Genomic DNA, 23549 nt, shown 5'->3' with positions numbered 1-23549 from the left:
AGGCACACAAAACATAACATGTGTTTAACTAGATGTTTTAGCACTCAATATCGATATTTTTTACTCTTATTCAGTTATCTGTAGATTGACATAAAATGTATGATTAAAACCCATTATCGTATAAGAAATAAAAGTCATGCAAAGTACGCAGTGTAATAACATCGGAGTTATAGACACCCCCCCCCCCCCTCCAAAAAAATACACCCAACAAAAAAACGAATATCGATCAATCAATCCAAATTAAAGGAATAAACGAAATACACAATTATACACATATCTTTATATTTAACTGATTCTAAAAAAATACTTAAATCAGCAGAAAGAGGAGTCCTTAAAATCATTCGCTTTAGCTTAAGAGAAAGCATGAAAAGAATAAAAAAATGGAAGAAAACAGTTAAGATGAAATGATAAAAATCTACCATATCTATTTGATTGGCGTTTTTTTTTTAAGTATGACTACTGTCTGTGCAAGGCAGAAACGGTCTCGTTAGTTGTTGTATATTGTACTTATAGTTTCGGTGCATATCATTGTGGGTTTGTTTTTCAACATTGGCTAGAGGTATAGGGGGAGGGTTGAGATCTCAAAAAAACATTTTTAACCCTGCCGCAATGTTGTGCCTGTCCCGAGTCAGGAGCCTCTGGCCTTTGTTAGTCTTGTGATTTATAATTTAAGTTTCTTGTGTATAATTCGGAGTTTAGTATGACGTCCAATATTAGTGAACTAGTATGCGTATTTGTTTAGACGCCTCAGGGTGCGGGATTTTCTTGCTACATTGAACCCATTGGTGGTTTTCGGTTGTTGTCTGCTCTATGGTCGGGTTGTCGTCGCTTTGACGCATGCCCCATTTCCATTCTCAACTTTATATTATAATTCTTTCTGTGTTCATTGAAAAATTTGGGCTTGATTGCAGACTGTTCGTAAATTCTGTATACTTAGATATCAGTTTGTAAAGACTCGGGAGTTTTAATATGTACACCTGTTTAATGTTTAAGACTATATTTTTTTTATTATTTAAGACTCATGTTAACATCTAGGTGTTTATTGTGTAATGACTCTTGTTTTTAACTAGTTGCCTTTTTAATATTCTTGCTGTTTGGTTGCTGTCTTATTGAAGTATACCCTATATCTACTTTAACATACTATATGCTAACGTTTTTACGTAATTTGTTGTTGACAATGAAGAGTACATACAAATGTGATGTTGGTAAACCATGTTAATTAAATCCATGTGGTAGCTAGGATAATAATTATACATTTGTATAACGAGTCTGTCAATTCTCTTTATGTCAGAATTAGTAGTCAGGAGCAGAATACAAGTACATTACTAGATAACAAAAGTCGTACATCAGTTAGTCGTTAAAGACTAGGTAACCCTTTCACCAAAATTTCACATTGATTAGTGGGATTCGATCGATTGTATCAAAAAATCTCAACAAATTACGATTAAACTCTGTTTGAAATTTTCGTTGTTCTGATAAATTAGTACCTATATCATGTATATTCGCTTTAATATTTTGTTATTGACGCAAATGACGGTATAAAATTTGATTTAATACAACAAGTTATTAAAATGTTTAAATTTCTAACGGAATTGTGGCTGATAAGAAACATTTTTCTACGTTTCAAACAGTTGAAATTAAAGGATCATGATCATAGATTTAAGATATAGGGGGATTTTAATATAGTACAAAGGTAATATATCGGAGAAAGTTATTATCAAAAAGTTATTAGTTTCTTGTTAAGAGAATGTTAGGTGACACTTATGTATGATAGGGAGAACGAAATATAAACCATGAATTTTCGCAATAGAAAATTCAGTGAATTTTCAGAATCTTTGAATAAAAGGTCGAAAGAGAAAGGACGAAGCAAGTCAGATGCACTTCCGCATAAAAGAAAAGTTTCATTTAAAGAAGATTTGTTTATTAGAAATAGTTATGATGGACATTTATTTGAGAAGCACCGAGAATGTATCTCTAGACGACTGAGCCTAAATATACAGAAACAGAATATATCAGAATTAAGACTTCCGTCAATCGTCAATAACGTAGTCAACCGTCGTCTGAGTTTGAATGTTCAACAGCCTATACCGGAAGTGATTTTTCCAGCTATAAATGCGTACAATTTCGACCAAAGAACGCTATTTAAAACAAAATCAACGCAGAATTTTTCGTCTATGACCGGGAAGAAAGCACAGGGACAATTAAATAGAAAAGGCGGGAAACGGATGCGACGCATTCTTTCTCTTGATAATTTCTTTCCACCACAATTCAAGAACAGGATACTGGTATGTGTACAATTATTTTTTTTAACAAAGAAAGACTGAAATATTCGTTCCTGATTCTTATATTAAACAACTGTGTATTGCAAGTCGTAAATGGGTTTTAGGGTTGGGATCCCGCTAACATGTTTAACCATGCCACATTATTTATGTATGTGCCTGTCCCAAGTCAGGGGCTTGTAATTCAGTGATTGTCGTTTGTTTATGTGTTACATATTTGTTTTTCGTTCATTTTTTTTTTTACATAAATAAGGCCGTTAGTTTTCTCGCTTGAATTGTTTTACATTGTCTTATCGGGGCCTTTTATATCTGACTATATGCGGTATGGGCTTTGCTCATCGTTGAAGGCCGTACGGTGACCTATAATTGTTAATGTTTATGTCATTTTGGTCTTTTGTGGATAGTTGTCTCATTGGCAATCATACCACATTTTCTTTTTTATATTTACTATTCTATAAAAAAAATTTGGTTTTTTTTGTAATTAAAATTTTTCTCAAGATTCAAGGTTTATCATATAATTTTTATGCATATACGGTTTTTGATTAAAAATGAATTATGATCCATGCACATGTATTATATAGAAACACTTCATTACGGTATTATACAGAAACGCATATCTTATGCTATCCGAGCAGTTGTTTATATTCGTACATCTGATTGACATTTTATGTTGACGTTGCACAATTCAGAAGAGATTTCTCACATTTGGACGAGTTTTCATTTACAAAAGAAAGAAATTATAATGAAACATACACACAAACTCTTAAACACTCAGATTTTGAAATAAATGTAGAAACCCAAATCCCGCGTTTTCTGCTTAAAAGAAAATATCCCCTTTATAATGCATACCCTAACTTGCATGATGCAATATGACTGTTGCAAACAATTTCTTTTAGCGTTGTTAAAATTCTTATTTCACTAGGTCAATTGGGATTTCACTGACATTAGTGCATATGCATTCGTATCCATCATACATGTATAAGTGAAAAACATAAACAAGTATTTGTTTTTGATAATATTAGGCTATCTTTCTACATGTTCAAAATATTTTATTATTTTCGCTATTTTCTCAGTGTAATTCACTGAATCGGAGACAGATTGAAGGGGGGGGGGGGGGGCGACTTGATTTGGTGCCCAGCCCCAATCATTTTAAGATACTTGATCTGCGTCCGTACATGTGTTCATTGTTAGTGTATGGTGCACTTGTATCTTTTTTTCTGATCATTGTGAAAATAAAACTAAGCTGACTGTCAGACAAACCATCATATAACAATGTTGTAGGTTAATATAGATATTCAGAAACGTCAACAAGATTAAAACTTGTGTTTCAACGGAACATGGAATTAAGAATGGCAATCTTAGGATCACTACGTATCTGAAATCAATAAGAGGGCTTTAAGTTTTGTCATATTAATGTTTCGCCTATTTATCATAGTTTAAAGATCACATTTTGTTTGACTTATGTATGTCACAAGTAACTGATCTTTAAACCTTTGATTCAAAATTGCAAAACACGATTATTTTTCGACTTATTTTATGTCACCTAACAATATATGATTTAGATCGATTTTTACTATAAAAAGTGACTATGTATGATATTGAAGACAGAAAAACTAAAATCATGTTTTAATGCAAGATATCATACAAGCAGAGGACAGCGATCTTACATCAATGAATCAAACAATAAATTAATCAAAACATTAATCTAATATGTGATAATAGATGATGTTAACGTCACCAAACATTATTAGTGGAATTAATATATACTATGTCCTACAAAAATAAAATTTATGACACCTGTATATGTCTGAAATATTTGTCACTGAACACTAAACTGACGACATTCATTCTTGTATCTTGAAAACAGGCGAAGGCCAACGGGTCTTCAAGTGAAAACAGCTAGCCATTAAGCAAAAAAAAGTACTAGTTCAGTGAACACACCATACGCGAAGTTCACATGAATCTCACGCAAGTAGTTTGTCAAGTGAATTTCACATGAACATTTAAAATAATAATTTGTATTTATTCAGTCACGTGAATTTAACGTGAAATTCACACGAAATTCTCACAAGTTTCACATGAACTAATATCATGTGAGTTTCACGTATAATAAAATTGAGAATGGAAATGGGGAATGTGTCAAAGAGACAACAACCCGACCAAATAAAAAAACAACAGCAGAAGGTCACCAACAGGTCTTCAATGTAGCGAGAAATTCCCGCACCCGGAGGCGTCCTTCAGCTGGTCCCTTAACAAATATATACTAGTTCAGTGATAATGAACGCCATACTAATTTCCAAATTGTACACAAGAACCTAAAATTAAAATAATACAAGACTAACAAAGGCCAGAGGCTCCTGACTTGGGACAGGCGCAAAAATGCGGCGGGGTTGAACATGTTTGTGAGATCTCTACCCTCCCCCTATACCTCTAACCAATGTAGAAAAGTAAACGCATAACAATACGCACATTAAAATTCAGTTCAAGAGAAGTCCGAGTCTGATGTCAGAAGATGTAACCAACGAAAATAAACGTTTGAGGTGAAATTTAAAACATGAATATAAGTTCACAAGAAATTCATGTTGCTGAAATTTCCCTATGTGAATGTAACACTAACAACCTTTGTTATATAATATTTTTTCAACAGTCGAGATACCGATTCAGACGTGCTGTTAAGACGGTACTGATACTTCTAAGAGTAATAAGAACAAATGAAAACACGTCAAGAAATGAAGTTTTGTCTTGGGCTCATCATGATGAATTAACAACAAAAAGAATATATGGCCTCCATGGTCTCAGCTTTGATCCTGGTGATTATGCATGCAGAAAGGAGGTACGTTTTGCAAAATAGATGCCTGATGAAAATATGCAGATTGAACAAAAAGCCTTTTTTTTTATGTTTTACATTGTAATTTGTATTTTCTCTTTTTTATTAGTGTTTGTTTCTAATATGATCTTTAATAGAGAGATGATGCTACATATTTTATTCTTATTCATGTAAGGAAAGATTTGTTTGCTTTGAATACTAATTTGCACGCAGAGTAGATAAAAAGAAGCGTTTATCAGTAGCATCAGAGTTTTTTTTTTATTAGTTCTTGTCACAAGACAATACGAAATGTTTGCGCACATGTCTATTCATAGCTTCTTTTATTTGGTTTTTCACTTTTTACTGAATTTAAGAATTCATCTTTATATCGTCGTTACCAATGTTTACTACACGATTAGAATATAACATAGATGTCAATATACGAGCATGCAAAATAAGATATTAATATCATTTTCTATATCGCCCACCAAGAATGCTCCCTAGCAATTAATCGGCATTATCTGGAATTAAAAAGGAATGTAATTTTTCTAGTTTATAGCCTGCATGTAGCCATCATTTACAAAGCGAAAGGACGAAGTCATTTAATTCTAATAAAACTAAAATCTGAATTGGATTTTGTAATTAATAATTCTATTCTTTTTCACGTAGAGAATGTTATGAAATATTATATCTTAATAAAACAGGAACGGCTTAGTAATGAAGCAATAACTATACTCAGTATGAACCCTGAGGAAAGGACAGATGAACAATGCAAGCTCGCTTTATTGGCTTTAAACCATACAGTTAAAGCCTTTGGAGAGTTCCCGAAAGCTATGCAGAAGTCTCTGGTCCGAGTTGGCTGGTACAAGAAGTAGGTTTAATTCAAAGGAAATTAACAACAATTTGTACATTTAGGTTGGCAATTGAAGTATTAATTTCAAATATCTCGTGTTGAGAACTTTTTATTTACCAACATAATCGGTTTATTTGTATTTTAGGGAAAATAAGGAAGTTACTTAAATATTGACATCGACAAGTATCATTTATTTGGTGAAATTTAAAAAAAAGACTGTTGCAAAGCAAAGGTTCCAATCAGAGTCAAATAAAAATACCAAAAATAGTAAAAAAAAACATAAAAATCATACTCTTGCAAACCAAAATGAAAAAAAAAAAGTAAAGATGGCTGAAAGGGTATAAAAATTGACACTATCTTTAAGGTATGCTGAATTTGCAAATATATATACAACCAATACAAATCAACAAACGACCGTAAACATGTATCCAATGGCCTATGTGTTAACAACATTGTTAACACTGTGGCGTAGACGATATCGTGATAACATCGATTCTACATCCAGTTCAAATGTCTTGCAAAACGCAAGTCAACCACAAAATTGTCAATATCGTATCAACATCAAGTTCATATGGTTACCGATTCAATATCCATGTGAAAACATCGTTAACATCATCGACATTGTGATATAAATTAGATCACCCAAACATCGTGTTATGTTGTTTACCTAATTTATAATATTGTGTTACCATCGTCGACATCGCGATGTTGGTTATCTGTTATTTTTTATTTTACCTTCTCTATATTTTGCTTAAACATAGTCCACATTGCCAACATCGCGACTTTAATTGACAATATCGTACTTATGTTGTTTTCACACTTTGGTTGATATCGCTCACATCTTTCATTTCACAAGGTTGAAAATAGAGCGTCAACATCGTGTTTATATTTGTTGTTGTTCCATCGTTTAAATCGCGATGTTGTCATTAATTTCGTATTAAATCGTGTTAATATTTATTTAGTATACCGATTAAATGTCAAAGTATTTACACCAAACTGTTGATAAAATCACAATTTATATTGTATACACCATAATAACGGGTGTCATTTGTTCGGATTTGTTCCGCGTTTTAAAAATTAAGCGATTTTTTCAAAGTTTCTGAACTAGAATTTACATGAAATGTCTTTCAAGATCCGTTACCAGAGCTTTCACGATCGTCTCTCAATACTTGACCACCGTTAGATACTCTTTCACGATCATTTCTCTCGTTAAACCGAATGTCACTCGATTCAGTATCGTGGGATATTAAAAGGAATGATAGAATTGATTGTTTGTAAATCGTCAACTCAAGTGTATTTGCTGAATTGTCCAAACTGTTACAAACAAGAACATATAAGTTTACTTATTGCTTATATATAGTTGACGATGTAAACAACACAAAAGATTTCTAAAATGTTGACGTATAAATTCGATATGTCATGTGATTAGATTTGTTAAAACCCCGATGTCGAGAATGTTAAAAATATGCGGAAGATAAATTGTAATCAATGGTGACTACATCTTTTTTTTTAAATGTATTGTACCAAGGCAGGGATATGGCAGTTGTCATCAAATGTTTCTTTGCTATTTGTTTTGGCGGTATTGTTTTCTTTTTACTTTGGTGTCCCAGTTGATCCTGTTGTTTCTGTTTTTTCCTCTTGTAGTTGGTGTGTGTCCTCGGTTTTGGTTTGTAAACCAGGTTTACTTTCTCTCAATCCTTAAATGACTATTGAACAATGTTATACTACTTTTTTGGGGGTAAACCTAGGTGATTTGATCACCCTCTTACCTTTTTGACGGTCATATTAAAAAGAAGATTTGGTATAATTGCCAATGAGACAACTCTTCACAAGAGATCACAAATTACACAGAAAGTAGGAACTATACGTCCCTGTACGGTCTTCACCAATAAACAAACCCCGTACCGTATAGTCAGCTATAAAAGGCAATGTTCATTTTTAATTAGTGCATATATTTTGAAGATAAGGACTACAATCGGACAAACTACGACTTTGCATTTGTACACTCCGAAATGACACACATGTACATTGATGATTTCAGTTATGTTTTTTTTTACAGATATGAAGACAAGAGAGTCATTATTCGACAGGGGCATGTTGCAGATAATTTTTACTTCATTTTATCAGGAAACGGTACGAGAGAAGTATATATTATATACTGATTTTTTAACGTGATTATTTCCGAAATCCACAAAATTAAATAATTAACAAATCACTGAAGATCGCAATATGTAGCCAAGGTTCGTTGCAATTGAGAGCATAATGGAAAACTAGCAGAACTGTTTCAAATTGTTTTTGATATTGGATTGAAAAATAAGTCGAGTACATAATCTTATGTTGGACAATTTTTATGAATTTACAAAAGTACCATGATTTATATTAATTTCTTATATTTTTAAACAGCGATTGTGACTTTAATGGAAACAGATGAGGAAACAGAAGACGAAGTAGTAAGAACCAAGGCTGTGCTGAAGAAAGGAAACAGTTTTGGGGTAAAGATTACAATGTGTGATACATTCAGTGTTTTACACCATCCTAATGACAAGTCGTTCGTTTGTAATTATGGAAACAAACTAAACTGTCCTCCATGAAAAGGAATGTATTTGTTTAGATTCTTAAATGCTATTTGATCCGTTTCGTAATCGTTTTACTATAGGACAACCGTATATCTCAATTAGTGTATCTCATTCTATGGTAATTAGTGAAGGTATTATAGCATTGTAAATGAGTTTCTTCCTGTAATAAAACCTAAATTAGGACCATTTCTATAGAATGAGAAGGTTATTCTCCCCTTTAATTAGATCACTAACAGTTGAGGAAATGATTAGACAATTACGTATTCCTTTACAGATAAAATCAGATCAATGCATGACCTTTACAAACTAACGTCCATGTCTATAGGATCTGAAAAAAGTGGCATTGGTCTTAAACTAATTGAAAACAAATAACCTATATGTTTCATCTCAGATATTTGTTTTTGACACGTGGTGGCGTACAATGATTAAAGTATTCCAACTGCGAATGGGACAGTTATATACTTTTAATTTACTCTTATTGTACCATTTATATACCTTTAGAGTAAGAAAAATCTTTCTGAAAGACAGGTTGATTTGTCAGACAAACTGTTACATTTATTTCGCTGACATTGATTTTAAATCTATATCTTTTAAAATCGAGTTTCAATATAAATATCAGGGTTTATAATTCACAAATATGTAAGGCATCAAGTTTTAAACATTGCATAACATTTAACATATTTTTTTTAGCGTTTTACCTCATTTACTTAAATAAAATACCGATAAATTAATTACATTTGAAATTTATATGTATGCATAGAAGTTTTCATTATTTTATCAAAAAGGAATTGGCATTAATGCATGGTTCAAGAAGAACTGCGACTGTGACGTGTAAGAGTGAAGTGGAACTTTTAGCAGTATGGCGGGAAGATTTCGTTGACATATTTATGCCCCATACATATGAAAAGGAACCAGAGCATATCAAGTTTTTGAGGACTGTGACCTCGCTGAGTGGTTGGCCTATTCACAAGTTACCGTACCACGATCCGAAAATCTGCTGCTTTACCTACTTTAGGTTGGATTATATCAAATGTTCTTCTATTTCTTTTCTATATTTTTTCCTTTTGTATTTTGTAATGCGCTTCAAAAGGGAAAAAAAGACGTCCCACAAAACTTGTATATTTATGTTAATACAAGATATTAAAATCCTTTATCTAAATCATGCAGTATGCAACAAATACCCCGTTGAAAATATTTTTGCTCATGAAAAATTGCATGTAGAGAGTAAATATGACTTTTGTGAAATATTGAAGTGACAGAACACAACATGTGCATGCTCATGGGTAAATTCATTTGCAACTAACAGTTTTTGTTATGTTGTGCTGTTAAACCACATGCGTAAGTTGATGGGTGTCGTTGACTGATCACATGTGTTTCTATCCAAATCAAGGATTCTGTAAAAGAGGGACGAAAGATACCAAATGTCAACCACAAATGTACTATACCCTTTGTCTTCTTTCATTTTTAGCTAGGCGTTGTCAGTTTATTTTGGATTTATGAGTTTGACTGTCCCTCTGATATCTTTCGTCCCTCTTTAAAAAAACCTTATAATAATTCTTATTTGAAACATGCACTATTAAAAAAAAAGAATTACAAAAATACTTACCTCAGCGAAAAATTCAGAATAGAATGTCCCTTATCAAATGGCAAAATCAAAAGCTTTCAAACATATTAAACGAATGCGAAACGTCCCGGATTTCTATAACAGTTAGTGCTAGTTGTATTTCATTACGAAACTTAACAATACGAGACTTAGAATATCTTACCCCCTACATGCACTAAATGAAAACACTCCTTCCTACTTGATTTGTGAGTTGCGACTAAGTATTAAGGTCGTTTTGAAGTTGAATATTGAAATCATAGCATTTCTGCCAATTCAAAAATTAGTTTATTCATAACATAATTTGACATGTTTTATTACATTGGTATGGTAAGGTTGGTGATCATATTCTCAATGTTGTCATATACCAGAAATATATGTTATTGTGGATTAATCTTCAACATGAAGATTTTTTCGTTATATTCTTTATTGGTAAGCCTGCCCCCTCTCCCCCTTTGAGAAAGAAAAATATTTGGTTGCTTATATAGGGAATCACTGAAGCATGACGAGACCGGCCCCCTCTTAGGCAGCCAGTGGGTCACCACTTAAGAATATATCTGGATCCGCCACTGTTGTCTACTCATTTTTGCTTTGTTTGGTAATTTTATTTCATATCAATCAAAAGCAAAAGCGGGGGTATAGATAAGTTATCAAATTCTTCTTAATATTTGTGCCAAAGTCAAAGTTTAGAAGTAAGATGGATGTAGTTACATTTTGTTTTTCATTTTTGAAATAGATAATTGTTTTTATAAATAAGTGATCAAAATTACGACACAATTTTGACTGCTGTATCCCAATTTTTGACAATTTTTATCTATAATGTCTTTTTGTTTTGTTATACATTGTTGTCAATAATGGTAGTCATCCACAATTATCTACATATGATATGTACTGAAATGCCTATTCCACACCAAGAATATGACATTTGTTCTCCATTCGTTTAATGTGTTTTGGGCTTTTGATTTTGCAATTTGATTGTGGATTTTTTGTGTTGAATTCTCCTCAGTCGAAGTTCGGTATTTCTTTTATTTAACCTTTTACAAAACAAATATTCATCAATAGTATTACGATACTGAAAGGCAGCAGTTGCAAATGCTGTGAACTTGTTAGTTCACAAAAATGAAAAACGTATTAGTATTATTGTTTTTTTTTATTTTTTCTATTAAAGTTTTACATGTAAGGTTTTAAAATTCTCATTCAAAAGCATGTTTGCTTTAAGTCATCATGTTTTTAATAATTCCAGACGAGGCGTATTACTTTGTCGGAACAGTAACACATCCGAATGTATTTACATTATCAAGTCAGGAAGTTGTCGAGTCCTTACAGAGCTACATGATACAAAGCCATTACCTAAGCTACACTTGGAAAAGGTCAAAGGTAAATGTTATATAATTCCCTTGTCAATATTTTCTACCTGGTTATCCCATGAAACAATATTGCTGTCTAAGCATTAGTACCTAAATGTTTCTAGATGAAATGTACGAATGTTCTACGTAGTACGTTCAACACCAGAAACACATTGAATTCTAGCACACAAGTAACCATTGTTACCTGATATACATACTATATGTCCAACTAGTGAATCATTCTTAAATTCCTATTTTATATACTACATGTTTCAAAATGTATTTATCATATTGTATGAATTAGACACAGCAGGTCAGCGATATCCAAATCTCAAAAAAATATATGTAAAATATACAAGTGACTAAAAAGAAAAACCTGTCTCATAATATATAAAACAAGTCTTAAATAATGATTCAAAATAAACGCAAGGTACGTACGTTTTGTAAATTTCAGATTACATGAAAAATAACTAGTTTAAACTCGCCTGTCCAAATTGTGGTTTTATCATTTATGTGTGCACAATCCGCTCATTTCATAAAAATAACGTTATTTGTCATAATACCACAGGATGACTACGCACAAAGAATACAACATCCCAAGACTATGGACCAATCATGTTTACGTTTCGCGGGAAAATAACATTTACAATTGATGCTCGATTTCATCTTGTATATATAATAGTTTGATTTTAATGTACCTGCATGTATACCAATTCACTAACGTTAACATTCACATATTTAATTATAGGTTTGGAACCAAAAAAAAAAAAAGATGTCCGGAGCATCTAAGACCAACCTTAGTTTTTGATAAATTGTGTTGCTCAGTCTTTGCTTTTATGATTTGTATATATTTGTATTTTTCTTGTGATTGTGATTGTGGTTGTTTTTTTTAATATATGTTTGCCACTGTTTTTTTACTTTTTGTCGAATTTGAATATACATATATAAAATTTCGCTACGATAACGTACTTTAGATTCAAATATTTAAAACGTCTATCATCCATTCAATAACACATTGATGTAAAGATATCAAAATTAATGACTATGTAACTAAATCCTAATTGAAAGAGATTTTAAGATCATAATGCGTCTATTTATTACTCAAAATCGTATAAATTAGGTATATTTGTCTTTAATGCATTGCCATTATTTGTTTCTAATGAACAGTCTTTGAATAGCGGTCTTTATGTGCGTTTAATATTTTGAAACGGCAATTAGCTACCAATGTATCGATCCGTAAACCCTTTAACTAATTCATTGATCATCTTTTAAATAGAAAATATATGTTGAAACATGTGCCTGTCCCAAGTCAGAAGACTTGTTTGTTGATGTGTTACATATATACATATGTACTTTTCGTTCATTGTTTGTATATAAATCAAGCCGTTAGCTTTCTCGTTTGAATTGTTTTACACTTGTCATTTTGGGGATTTTTTATAGCGCTGACTATGCAGTATTGTTTTTGCTCATTGTTGAAGGATGTACGGTGACCTATAGTTGTAAATTTCTGTGTCATTTTGTCTCTTTGTGGAGATTGTCTCGTAAGCAATCATTCCACATCAACTTTTTTTATATGAACACCTCAAAAGTGATATTCTTACAATAATCATTTGCATTTTTGAATATAATTTACCTTAATTTAGAAATTTAATTAACTTTTTTTTTTTATATTCTGGTGCAAAATAATGATTTTTTCATTAATTTAGTTATATTTTTTACATTTTAGTTCCACGTTTAGATAGTGTAAAAACTCTTTCAAAACAAGTCAAACCAATATATTACAAAAAGAAGTCAAACAGATGCTCATCGGAGAATATAGTCAAGATATTACGAGGGCCTTTATGCGTGGGTATGTACTTTCTATAAAATCAAATTATAGGCTTATTTATTTTCAAACTTACCATGCGCATAGTGTTTAGTCAACACTTTGCATGTAAAAAATGTCTTAACTCTATCAAATTAACTTACTTCCTTGTTTCTGTTGGAAAATAAATATTCATTTGTAACATGTATTGCACAACAAACTGGTATTTATCAAGGGAATTAGTCTCTTAAGGGTGTCATACAAACTACAAAATTAGACAGAGACTGTGTATTTTACGTCTGTTAAAAAGAAGAGTAACTATTAATAAAATGCAATTTGTAATTTGAATCTTCGTTAGCTATAATTGTTTTAGGCATTTATGTTCATGTATCAGAAAATATGACGTATATTGCCAAACAGACAACAGCAAATGTCATATGACATATAACCGCATAATAAAAATAAACATTGCGGTCATAAAGACTATCATTTGCACAGTTGTATAATATATTAATTTAATAAAAAAAGTTTGAGTTAATGTAAGACATTTTCATTTTTAAATGTAGGTAAAGCCAAGGCTTCGTATTGCAGACCGTACTCTGACCTATTATGGTTTACTTTTACAAAATGTGACTAGCATGGAGAGTTGTCTCATTGACACTCAAACCACATCTTCGTATATATAGAGACTGCTTTGTATTGAATATGCATTTCGCATGAGACTAAGATACATGAAGTATTAAAACATGCAAATTTAAAAAGTACAACATTAACCAAATGCACTTGTATTCAATAACTTTTTCTTATCGAAGATATTATGCTATTGGAAATCTTTTAAGATTCACATGAGATCCCTACATAACAAATTGTGTTTGGTAATTGTATTATATTAATTGTCTTTTCATACTCATAGAAAAAAAATAGCAAATCTCTTTGCAATTTATTTTGGTGATGATGTCATAACCTTTTGGATTATAGCTCTTCATCTTTTATATAAGCTTTGGACTTCAAATATTTTGGCCACGAGCATCACTGAAGAGACATGTTTTGTCGAAATGCGCATCTGGTGCAACAAAATTGGTACCGTTGGTTTTTTTTTTTGAGTGATGTTTTAACACATTCAGAGCAATTTAAGAACATTTCATCCTTGGTTAAATGTAACCTGTGTATTGTTTATGAATTGAAGATAAGGCAAATATAGATGAACACAAAAGATATCTTGATGCGATTTATGAACTGCATAAACATAAGCTTAATAATGGAAGTAGACATAGAAAGGTGAGTGGAACTTCATAATGTACAATAGTTATCAAAAGACTCACCAGTAACGCTCATATCAAAATATTTATAAAGCCAAATAAGTTCTAAGTTGAAGAGCATTGAGGGCCCAAAATTCCAGAAAGTTGTGCCAAATACGGCTAAGGTAATCTGTGCATGTAATAAGAAAATCCTTAGATTTTCGAAAAATTAAAAGTTTGTAAACAGGAAATTTATAAAAATGACCATATTATTGAAATTGTAAGTGTTGAGCACTGGCCTGGTGATACCCTCGGGGACGAAATGTCCACCAGAAGGGGCATCGACCCAGTGATGTAAATAGTTAGCAAATGTACCAGGATTATAATTTAGCACGCCAAATGTTTGCATGTACTTTAGTTTTTTATTGATCTTTTTAGTGTTCAAACTACAGTGCATACATACATTTTTAAAAGACATAAGTGAATGACATGACATGTATGGCATTGTTATACTATTGATATAAGAAATGGTAAAAAATTACAAGTAAGTGATGTGAATACTCAGTTGATACGTTTTATGAATACTTTGGAATACATTATAATATAATCATATTAAAAAATAAAATTAATTAAATAGCTTCCATATATCCCCAATCTGTTGACAAATAACTCGTTTTTGTCTTTCGAAAGATGTAAATATTCTAATATCTTCAAACGTCTTTTCAAAACATTTAAGACATTTTTTTAAAACTTGCACGTTTTAAAAGCTTGCACACATATATTAACAGTCTGTCTAATTGTGTGTTCTTTACATAAATACTGTAATACGTTGCCTGTAGAATACACTAATTTAAAACTAAGTTATCAGAATTCAATACACTGTCTTTATTCAAGAATATTTTTACTCCAAAAACAAAATACCACAAACTAGAAAATTCTCCCCAAATTATTTAATAATTATGCTCTTTAGTTTATACTTTAATAATTATGCTCTTTAGTTTATACTGGCACATTCATTAGTTAAGGAAAGTTTATATCTTTTAAAGAAGATAATTATGTGAGACTTTTCTGTGTAACATTTTATATTGGAAAGCTTGTAGTTTGCTTTCTATAGTACATTTGAAAGCTAGAGAATAAATATTTTTCCATTTTTGTCACTAACTTCTATATTAAAAATTTCTTTCCACCTTTGTTGTGAAATAGGAGAAACACTTCCCCGCTCGATAAAAAGTGATTATACACCTTTAACAAACAATTTAATGATGGTTTTGTTTTTATTCTCATGCTGAACAACGAATCCAAATGAGTTGCTGTTAAGTAATATGTGTTGTAATAACATTTTTTTTCCTGTTATATGGTATAGCAAGCTTAATAAATAGAATGTCTACAAAAGTCACATTCGGGTTATATTTTTTTGTTAATAACGTCATGAGACAAAACATTCGCATTTATCATCTACAATATCATTGATGAAACTAATGTCTTTCATGTACCAAGATCTGTAAAAAATACTCCTTCTATCAATTTTGATAAACAGATTAAACCAAATAAATTCTTATCTAACATGAAATGCATTTAACGGGATGAAAACACACTTGAAACGAGTCCAAACAGAAACAACTTCTATATAAAAAAAGAAGCGCTTTTAAATTTAAAAACTTTAATTCACATCTACTCATAAATAAATCCTCTAAATCAAAAAGGGAGAAAAATGCTTTGGAAACATGCACTTTTTACAATACTTAAAGGAAATATATTTCGTAAACAACGCTAAAAAATGTATGCGATCATGATCATAAAACATGTATTGCTGCATGTGGTATAAAAATCAATCAAATTTTCAGTTTCAGTTATTTAAAATGAAACAAAATATTTTCTACCATGACGCCTTTCTCGAAAAATTTCCTTGAACTCATTTCTGGATAATTTTTTTGTTATTTTTCTTGTTTTTCCTTAAAAATTTATAAAGAGGAACTTGTATATTAATCACTTTTACAAATAAACATATCAGTTGAAAGCCTTCTTTAAACGAAAGAAAACGCTGTTGGCATTTAAAAAATAATCCGACTTTTTAGACATTTAAAACTGGAAACTCATTAATGATGCTTCTTTGTCTGCATGCTAGAAAGAGACTGATTAGTGAAGAAACTGTATGTCTTCAAGGCGCTAAACCGGTTAAACTTTTATAATACAATACTTTATTTTATATACATCTTTTTCATCTTTCAGTAATGGAATCTGTTATTTATTTTAAGGATAAAATCGCATTCAAAGAATAAAGAATAAATAAGAAACCATTTAACTAGTCGAGACCACCCCACGTGAAAAAAGAACCTAAATGTATCCCGCTCATAACGATGTAAACGTTTTTTTTTTCGAAAGTTTTTTAAAAGGTTCAATTCAGCAAACTCTTTTTTATTTTCAGTTTTTAAGAAAACTTAACTTTGGAGTTCATATTTCTGTATTTTGCCTTGTATATCTTAAGAAAGTTGTAGCCAAGGATAGCTTATTCTTTATTGGTTTGATCAGTTAAGCCACTGTTTTTTTTATGTTAATGATTTTATTTTGGCCTTGAGCATCACTGAAGGGAAATTATACATCTAGAATTGATTACATATATAGTAGTCACATTGGTACTGTTTATGAAATTCTTAATTTTAGCAATACCGATTTTGTAAAAATATCCAAAATACCTCCGTTACTGATGCTCGTTCTGGTTCGAATAGATTAGTCGATATTATCATGAACATTGCTAATCACAGACTATTCAAACCCGTATCAACTAAATCTAATATTGAGGGAAAACATAATTTTTCTAAGGTAGAATTCGCCAATAAAGGTTAAGATGCTGTTAATATTAGTATTATTTTCCATCAAAAATCCGTAAAAAAGCTACACCTGATTTGTCTCATACTTACACCAAGTCTGTTGCGTCAAAGATTTTAAACAACAAGAAAGTCTTAGTGGCCTTTAACATCAAAGAAGTAAATTACCAAGCCTCCTTGTTGCTCATGTGCATCGTCACAATACAATTATAGTCCAGCTGGTCATGTTATTACTGGTGACCTTGTCATCGCTACCAATGAACAACTAAGAGAGTTGTAAGCCAAGGGACAAACATATAGAATTACCCATCCCATCAACTGGAAACATATCTTCAAGTTACACATGGATGCAGTTGAGGACTATGCAAGAAAATAGGTAAAGCGTGAACCAGACGAACCAGAACTGGACACTGTCTGAATGGATCATAGCTACACGTATTCAATCATGCATTCAGAAGCCCATTTTTTACTTTCCGATATATTGATGATGTTCTATCATTAAATAACCCATGTTTCAGCCAATACTTACATCTCATATATCCCAGTGAACTTGAAATTAAAGATACTAATGATACTAGAAGGACTGCTCCATACCTTGATCTTTTCCTCAATATTGACACAGATGGACGACTTCACACGAAAATCTATGATGAACGGGACGATTTCAACTTCACAACTATCAATTTCCTATTTCTCAGCAGTAACATACCCTCTGCCCCTTCGGTGTTTTCGTATCTCAATTGATACGTTATTCTCATATTTGTTCACACTATACGAACTTCATATACAGGAGTGTGCTCCTTACGCAGAAACTGCTCCAACAAAGTTATGAGGAAGACAGATTAGAAATGACACTCCGTTAATTTTACGGACACCATCACGAATTGGTTGATCCATACGATGTGTCTTAGTCCAAACTAAGTACATTTTTCCAACGTGTCAGATTGTGGTTTGTCATGACGTCGCCTGATCTTTTAATTACAGAACGTGATTTATTCCCGATTGTGACTATTTTGCTGAGAATGAATTCGCATTGCTATAAGACGTGTCACGGTACTTTTCCGTCTCAAATTCATGTATTTAGGTTAAAGTTTTATTTTTTATTTTCATCGGATTTTGTCAAATATCTTAACGTGTTTTCTGTTATATTCATGTGTTATGGTAAAGATAATTAATCACTCCTTCATTTACTAGATTTTAGTTTGGTTTATAAGAATTTATAAGATATATTTGGTTTACAGTTTGATTCAGAAGAAACACAGACATAGCTAGATAATACACCTAATTATCTAATTACTACCACAATTTGATATTAATAAGTATTGTAATTTTCATTGTTACATTGTATTAATAAATGTAACATCAGTATTAAAAAACTAATCTTTAATCAATTGTATCATATTTTGGGGGAATGTTTTTAGAAAATTCAAATGTGACGTCACTTCGTGTTTTTTTTTAGAATTTCAAATGTGACGTCACTTTGTGCGTTGAGGCCTTTGCTAACTCGGCTGTGTATTTTTATGTGCTGGATTAAGTTGTTTTATGTAATGTATCCGTTTTTTATATTGTACTTAGTCACCACTTCGGTATTATAGTTCGTTTCTGTGTGTTTCTTTTTTTACATTTTGTTGTGTTTCTGTTGTGTCGTTGTCCTCCGTTTATGTGTGATTCAATTTCCTCAGTTTAAGTTTGTAGCCCGGATTTACTTTTTTTCTCAATCGATTTATGAGTTTCGAACAGCGGTATGCTACTGTTGTCTTTATTTGTAAGCATAGCTTTGATTTAAACAACTATCATAGAAAAATCTAACTTGAACATACTTTAAACCAACTTAATTTCGAGATAGGAACTTTTACGAAATCAAAACGTTAAAAATATGCGAAATTTGGTGTTCCCTTATATAAATTTATCCACAAAATACATCCAATATAAGTTATATAATTCAGTGATCGAAGTTTAAATTATGCCTGTGATTAGACATTTTATTTAACATGAGAACCAATTGTACCCCTCTCCGGTCTTGTCGACTAGTTGCTTTATTCAGATGAGGTTTACTCATTACATGGATTTCACGAAGTACGAAACAAAATAGCGGTATTCGCTATATTGAACTAAAAAAATTGTGACTAAGTTACACTTATCTATCGCATCGATCTTGAGATAAATGATAAAACAGATACAATTAAGTCTGCCTCATCTTTTGACCTCATGAAAGTTGGTTGTAAACAAAGTTCAACTACAAAAAAAATCGGTTTTCAAATTATGTGTAGCAACATTCCCTCAGCGCCTACTTTTGGATTATGTATCTCCCAGTCGATATGATTTCCCCCGGCTTATTACCTTTTACGCTTACCTCTTGTCTCACGAGGAAGCAATCAAACTAATGATGAAGTTAAAATCATCTTTGTAAAATTAACGGACGCCATCGTGAGTTAGTTGACGGCTATGGAATATTTGGTTCCCATATGCCGACCGAATTGTTCTAATTGTCTTCATAATAATCCCGTCTACGATTGTGATCTGCCACATTTAACCTCTCAATTTAGATCAACCGTTTTTGGTGGGACCAATTTTGCTCAGACGTCCATTTTCTATGGTTTTGTTTTGTGTTTTTCGTCATCTTTTCAGCTTTGGCGATGTCAGTTTTTTGTCTGAATGTGCCTTTGGGATATGTGACTTCTCTTTAATACATAAACAATCCTATCTTATCTGCTGTTGGTTTTCATGGATCAGAAGGGATTCATTCTGTCAATTGTACTAATTATTATGTAAATATGATACTTTGTAATAATTAGGAAAACGTTCCTTGTCAATACAATATATAAATCGATAATTATTTCAGAATCTGAATCATCACAAAAATGAGAGTGCATGCAGTTCTGCTTCTGATCGATACACAAGTGTTTTTGTTCATATACAGACTTTAGGACCAAGGGATGTATATGTAAGTACTAACAGGAAAGTATCGCAAAGCTCTTCTCATGTTCAGTTTCATTATGGGTAGTATTTAGATATTAGCCATTCAAGTGAAACAGATTTATTTGAAACTTAATTAGGAATTCTTTGACCAAAGCATATTTATTATGAAACAACCATAGAATTAGAAATCAAATTAAGTAGCTTTTATATATTCTGACTTTTTTTAAAACGTTTTCACGAAAATCAAGAGCATTAACAGATGATTAAAAATAAAATGAAGACAGAATTGTATGAAACCTCCATGTTACATGTGTTTCCTTACTTTTTGGCTGAATGAATTTCAACTGATCAATGAATTAAAATTGTTTTGCAGGTTAAAAGTAATTTTTCTTATCATACTTTTTTAAAATGAAATTTTAAAAAGAACACGTATAGACCGTGTTTCGAAATTCAAAGATAACACCTTATTTATGTGTGTACATGTTATCATTTCACGAATTGAATATATATCACTTATATCAGAAATTCAGTATTGACTTGGTCTTTGACGCATGTACGATTAAATCTAACCGAATCGGTAATACTATTCAAAGGAAGACCGGTACCCTAATTGATAGAACAGTTTCGTTTGAATCTTTTGAAACAATTAATAACAGACTTGATTTTATATTAGGGTTTAGAACATATAGCTTTTGGAAAGTTTGCAAACACCACAAGCACAACATTGGTATCTGATGGAGCGGAGTGTATACTTATAAGCAAGAAATTTTTAATGCAACATCTCACTGACGATGAAGTGAAAAAACTTCGAAACAACGTAAGTCAAATTATACTTCTAAAGTATATATATTTAAACTTTCTTACTTTTTCAATGACATATGTAGAAAGAACGACAACTTGATATATTTATATATACAACGAGTTTCTGTTCCTTTGCCATGATTTAATCGAATATGTGTTGTATTGCAATATTTCCGGAGATATTTTTAATATATGAAAATATTAATGATTCATTTATCAGATAACAGTTTCTAAAATGAAAACAATAAAAAAAACAAATGAGTTAATTAGTAGATGTTTACTTGAAGACAATATCGAGTCAATAAAGCATCTTATTTAAGGTTTGGTGTGATCAAATAGTTTAGCATTGAACACCACTATCGAAACATCTTAACTATTAAAATATGCGTCCTGAGTTGGAAATCAGATAACCGTAAATGTTTGTCAAACCATACATGTGTGATAAAAATTATCGGAGACCAAATGAAACATTTCATTTTGTGTAACTTCACTACAAACCTTGCAGATAACTCTGGTTCACTCAAATATAGCATTGGAATATGGCGCTCTTATTAATAAGTTAATGTCAATGTGAAAGTAGAATTAATAATCAAAATTGTAACCCAGAATGTGTTTTAAACGAAGCTAAAAATAGAAACGAATAATGGTGGTGTAGTTTCTTTCTGGGATAAAAAAAAAATCCAATGTTAATGTACATTTACAGATTTAAAACGGTCTATATATGCTTTAAACTCAATTTTTTTTCTTTCATACAATTATCTAGTCTTTTGACATGGTAGGGAAATTATTTTCATCATATCAATCTATCTATCTGATAAAATATGAAATGCTTACTCCGGATTTGTTTTCCTGGTCTAATTATTTATTGTTTGAATAATGTATTTCTTACACTATGGTTTAATTTTATTTCAGATACAACCACTACCTTCGGAAGAGCATCTTCAACAGAAACTACAGGACACTACAAACTGGTTGGCCTATAAAACACTGACAATAAATAATCAAGTGTTTAACAACAAAATACGAAATGACTGTTTAGTTTGATCATATTTTAACATTTCTGACCATAATAATCAATTAAGCTGAAAAGAGATGAGCACATATATTCAATTGCGTTAATAAATGAAACTGACATAAATAACCAGTCCAATTCTTATTTATTCTCAATTAACTTTAAGCAACAAAAAATCTTACATTTGTATTTACAAATTTACCAAATTTTCAAAGTTCATGGTCGACATGTCACAAGCTGTGACCTTGATAGTGTCCACACTATATTGTTAGTATATTTGAAGATAAATTTACAATTTTCTTTTGCAATAATTCAAACTTGCAATGAAGTTGATGTATGTAACTCTTATCGAAAATGTATTCTAGATCATGTGTACTTTATAATGCTTTTCTTACAAAAGGTTGCTGCTAACGACGAAGTCATGAAAACAAGAATACGAAATAATCTAGGTGAAGTCAACCCTTTGACATTTCTATTGACGCTATCATGATTTTGGTCGCCCGGCATGGAAATGTTTTCTTATATATATATATACCAATATTTAAGCAATTTTTTGTCGTCCTTTTGCTGTATTTGTTGTGGCTCATATTTTTCATCTTGATGTATCGGGGGTATTTCAAATATCTATTTTCATTAAAAATGTCAAAATTCAGTAAACATGAGTTATGTATAAGTGAGAGGTTTAGAGTTAGAAGATATAAACATGATAGAATGTAACTTTGTAAAGATACACTTACCAGTCTGATATTATAAGTCACCCTTATATTGATGAATTGAAAAAAAAGAGATTACGAGAGTGTCAGTAGTTAAGAAGTTTACCTTCTATAATAGATGAATTATTTCCCGGTTATTAATGGGTCCTGTGTTTGGTTCATCTTAAGCGTTCTCTGTAGCGTTTGATAGACTTGTTTATCTTTTCGGTTTTTTGAAAGTGTCAATTTATTCTTTTATTCTCTGTAATTGGTTAGTTGTACATGGATTCTGAGTCTGTTAAAAATTATAAATGTCATGGATAATAAGACGAATAGCAAACGATGAACAAGACAAATATATGACGATTTAATGTTTGGAAGAGATGCCAAGCATGATAAAAAGAACTTATCTTATGTTTGTACGCTATTAAATCCTCCATGACATAAATGTGGTTGTAACAGTTGACTTTAATAGCCATTCACTATTGATGTTCATGCTTATTACGTATAAATGGGCGTTGATAGATGACTTCTATTTTTACCATGCACTTAGTAGCCACCGACACTTACAGGAAATCCTAAATAATAATACGTCTGACTTATGTCATTCTCGAATTTCAAACAAAAATAAAGAACTTGATTACGTCTTCTCTTTTGGGTATCAATATTACATGATTTATGAAGATTTTTTTTACAACCATTCTACGAAATCTCTTTCAAAAATAACTAACAACTTATCATATATTAATTTCACAATATATTTCAAACTACCTACTTTAGGTAAGATTGTTAAAAGGA

At 31.3% G+C, this 23549-nt stretch overlaps 1 protein-coding gene across 1 annotated transcript; it reads left to right on the top strand.

The window, feature by feature from the left end:
• The first annotated feature begins 1611 nt into the window (after positions 1–1611).
• Positions 1612–22877, top strand: LOC134696243 (cyclic nucleotide-binding domain-containing protein 2-like). The gene is made up of 12 exons (XM_063557927.1): positions 1612–2285; positions 4927–5112; positions 5790–5956; positions 7998–8071; positions 8342–8430; positions 9300–9529; positions 11358–11491; positions 13187–13309; positions 14451–14542; positions 20170–20271; positions 20920–21063; positions 21960–22877. Exons 1-12 carry the CDS (start codon positions 1794–1796, stop codon positions 22089–22091), a joined length of 1965 nt encoding a protein of 654 aa, XP_063413997.1. The 5' UTR covers positions 1612–1793; the 3' UTR covers positions 22092–22877.
• Positions 22878–23549: the final 672 nt, after the last annotated feature.

This window comes from Mytilus trossulus, chromosome 14 (genome assembly GCF_036588685.1).
Source record: "Mytilus trossulus isolate FHL-02 chromosome 14, PNRI_Mtr1.1.1.hap1, whole genome shotgun sequence".
NCBI classification, from domain to species: domain Eukaryota; kingdom Metazoa; phylum Mollusca; class Bivalvia; order Mytilida; family Mytilidae; genus Mytilus; species Mytilus trossulus.
Note: the sequence above shows the minus strand (reverse complement) of the source record. Positions and strands in the feature narration are given on the sequence as shown.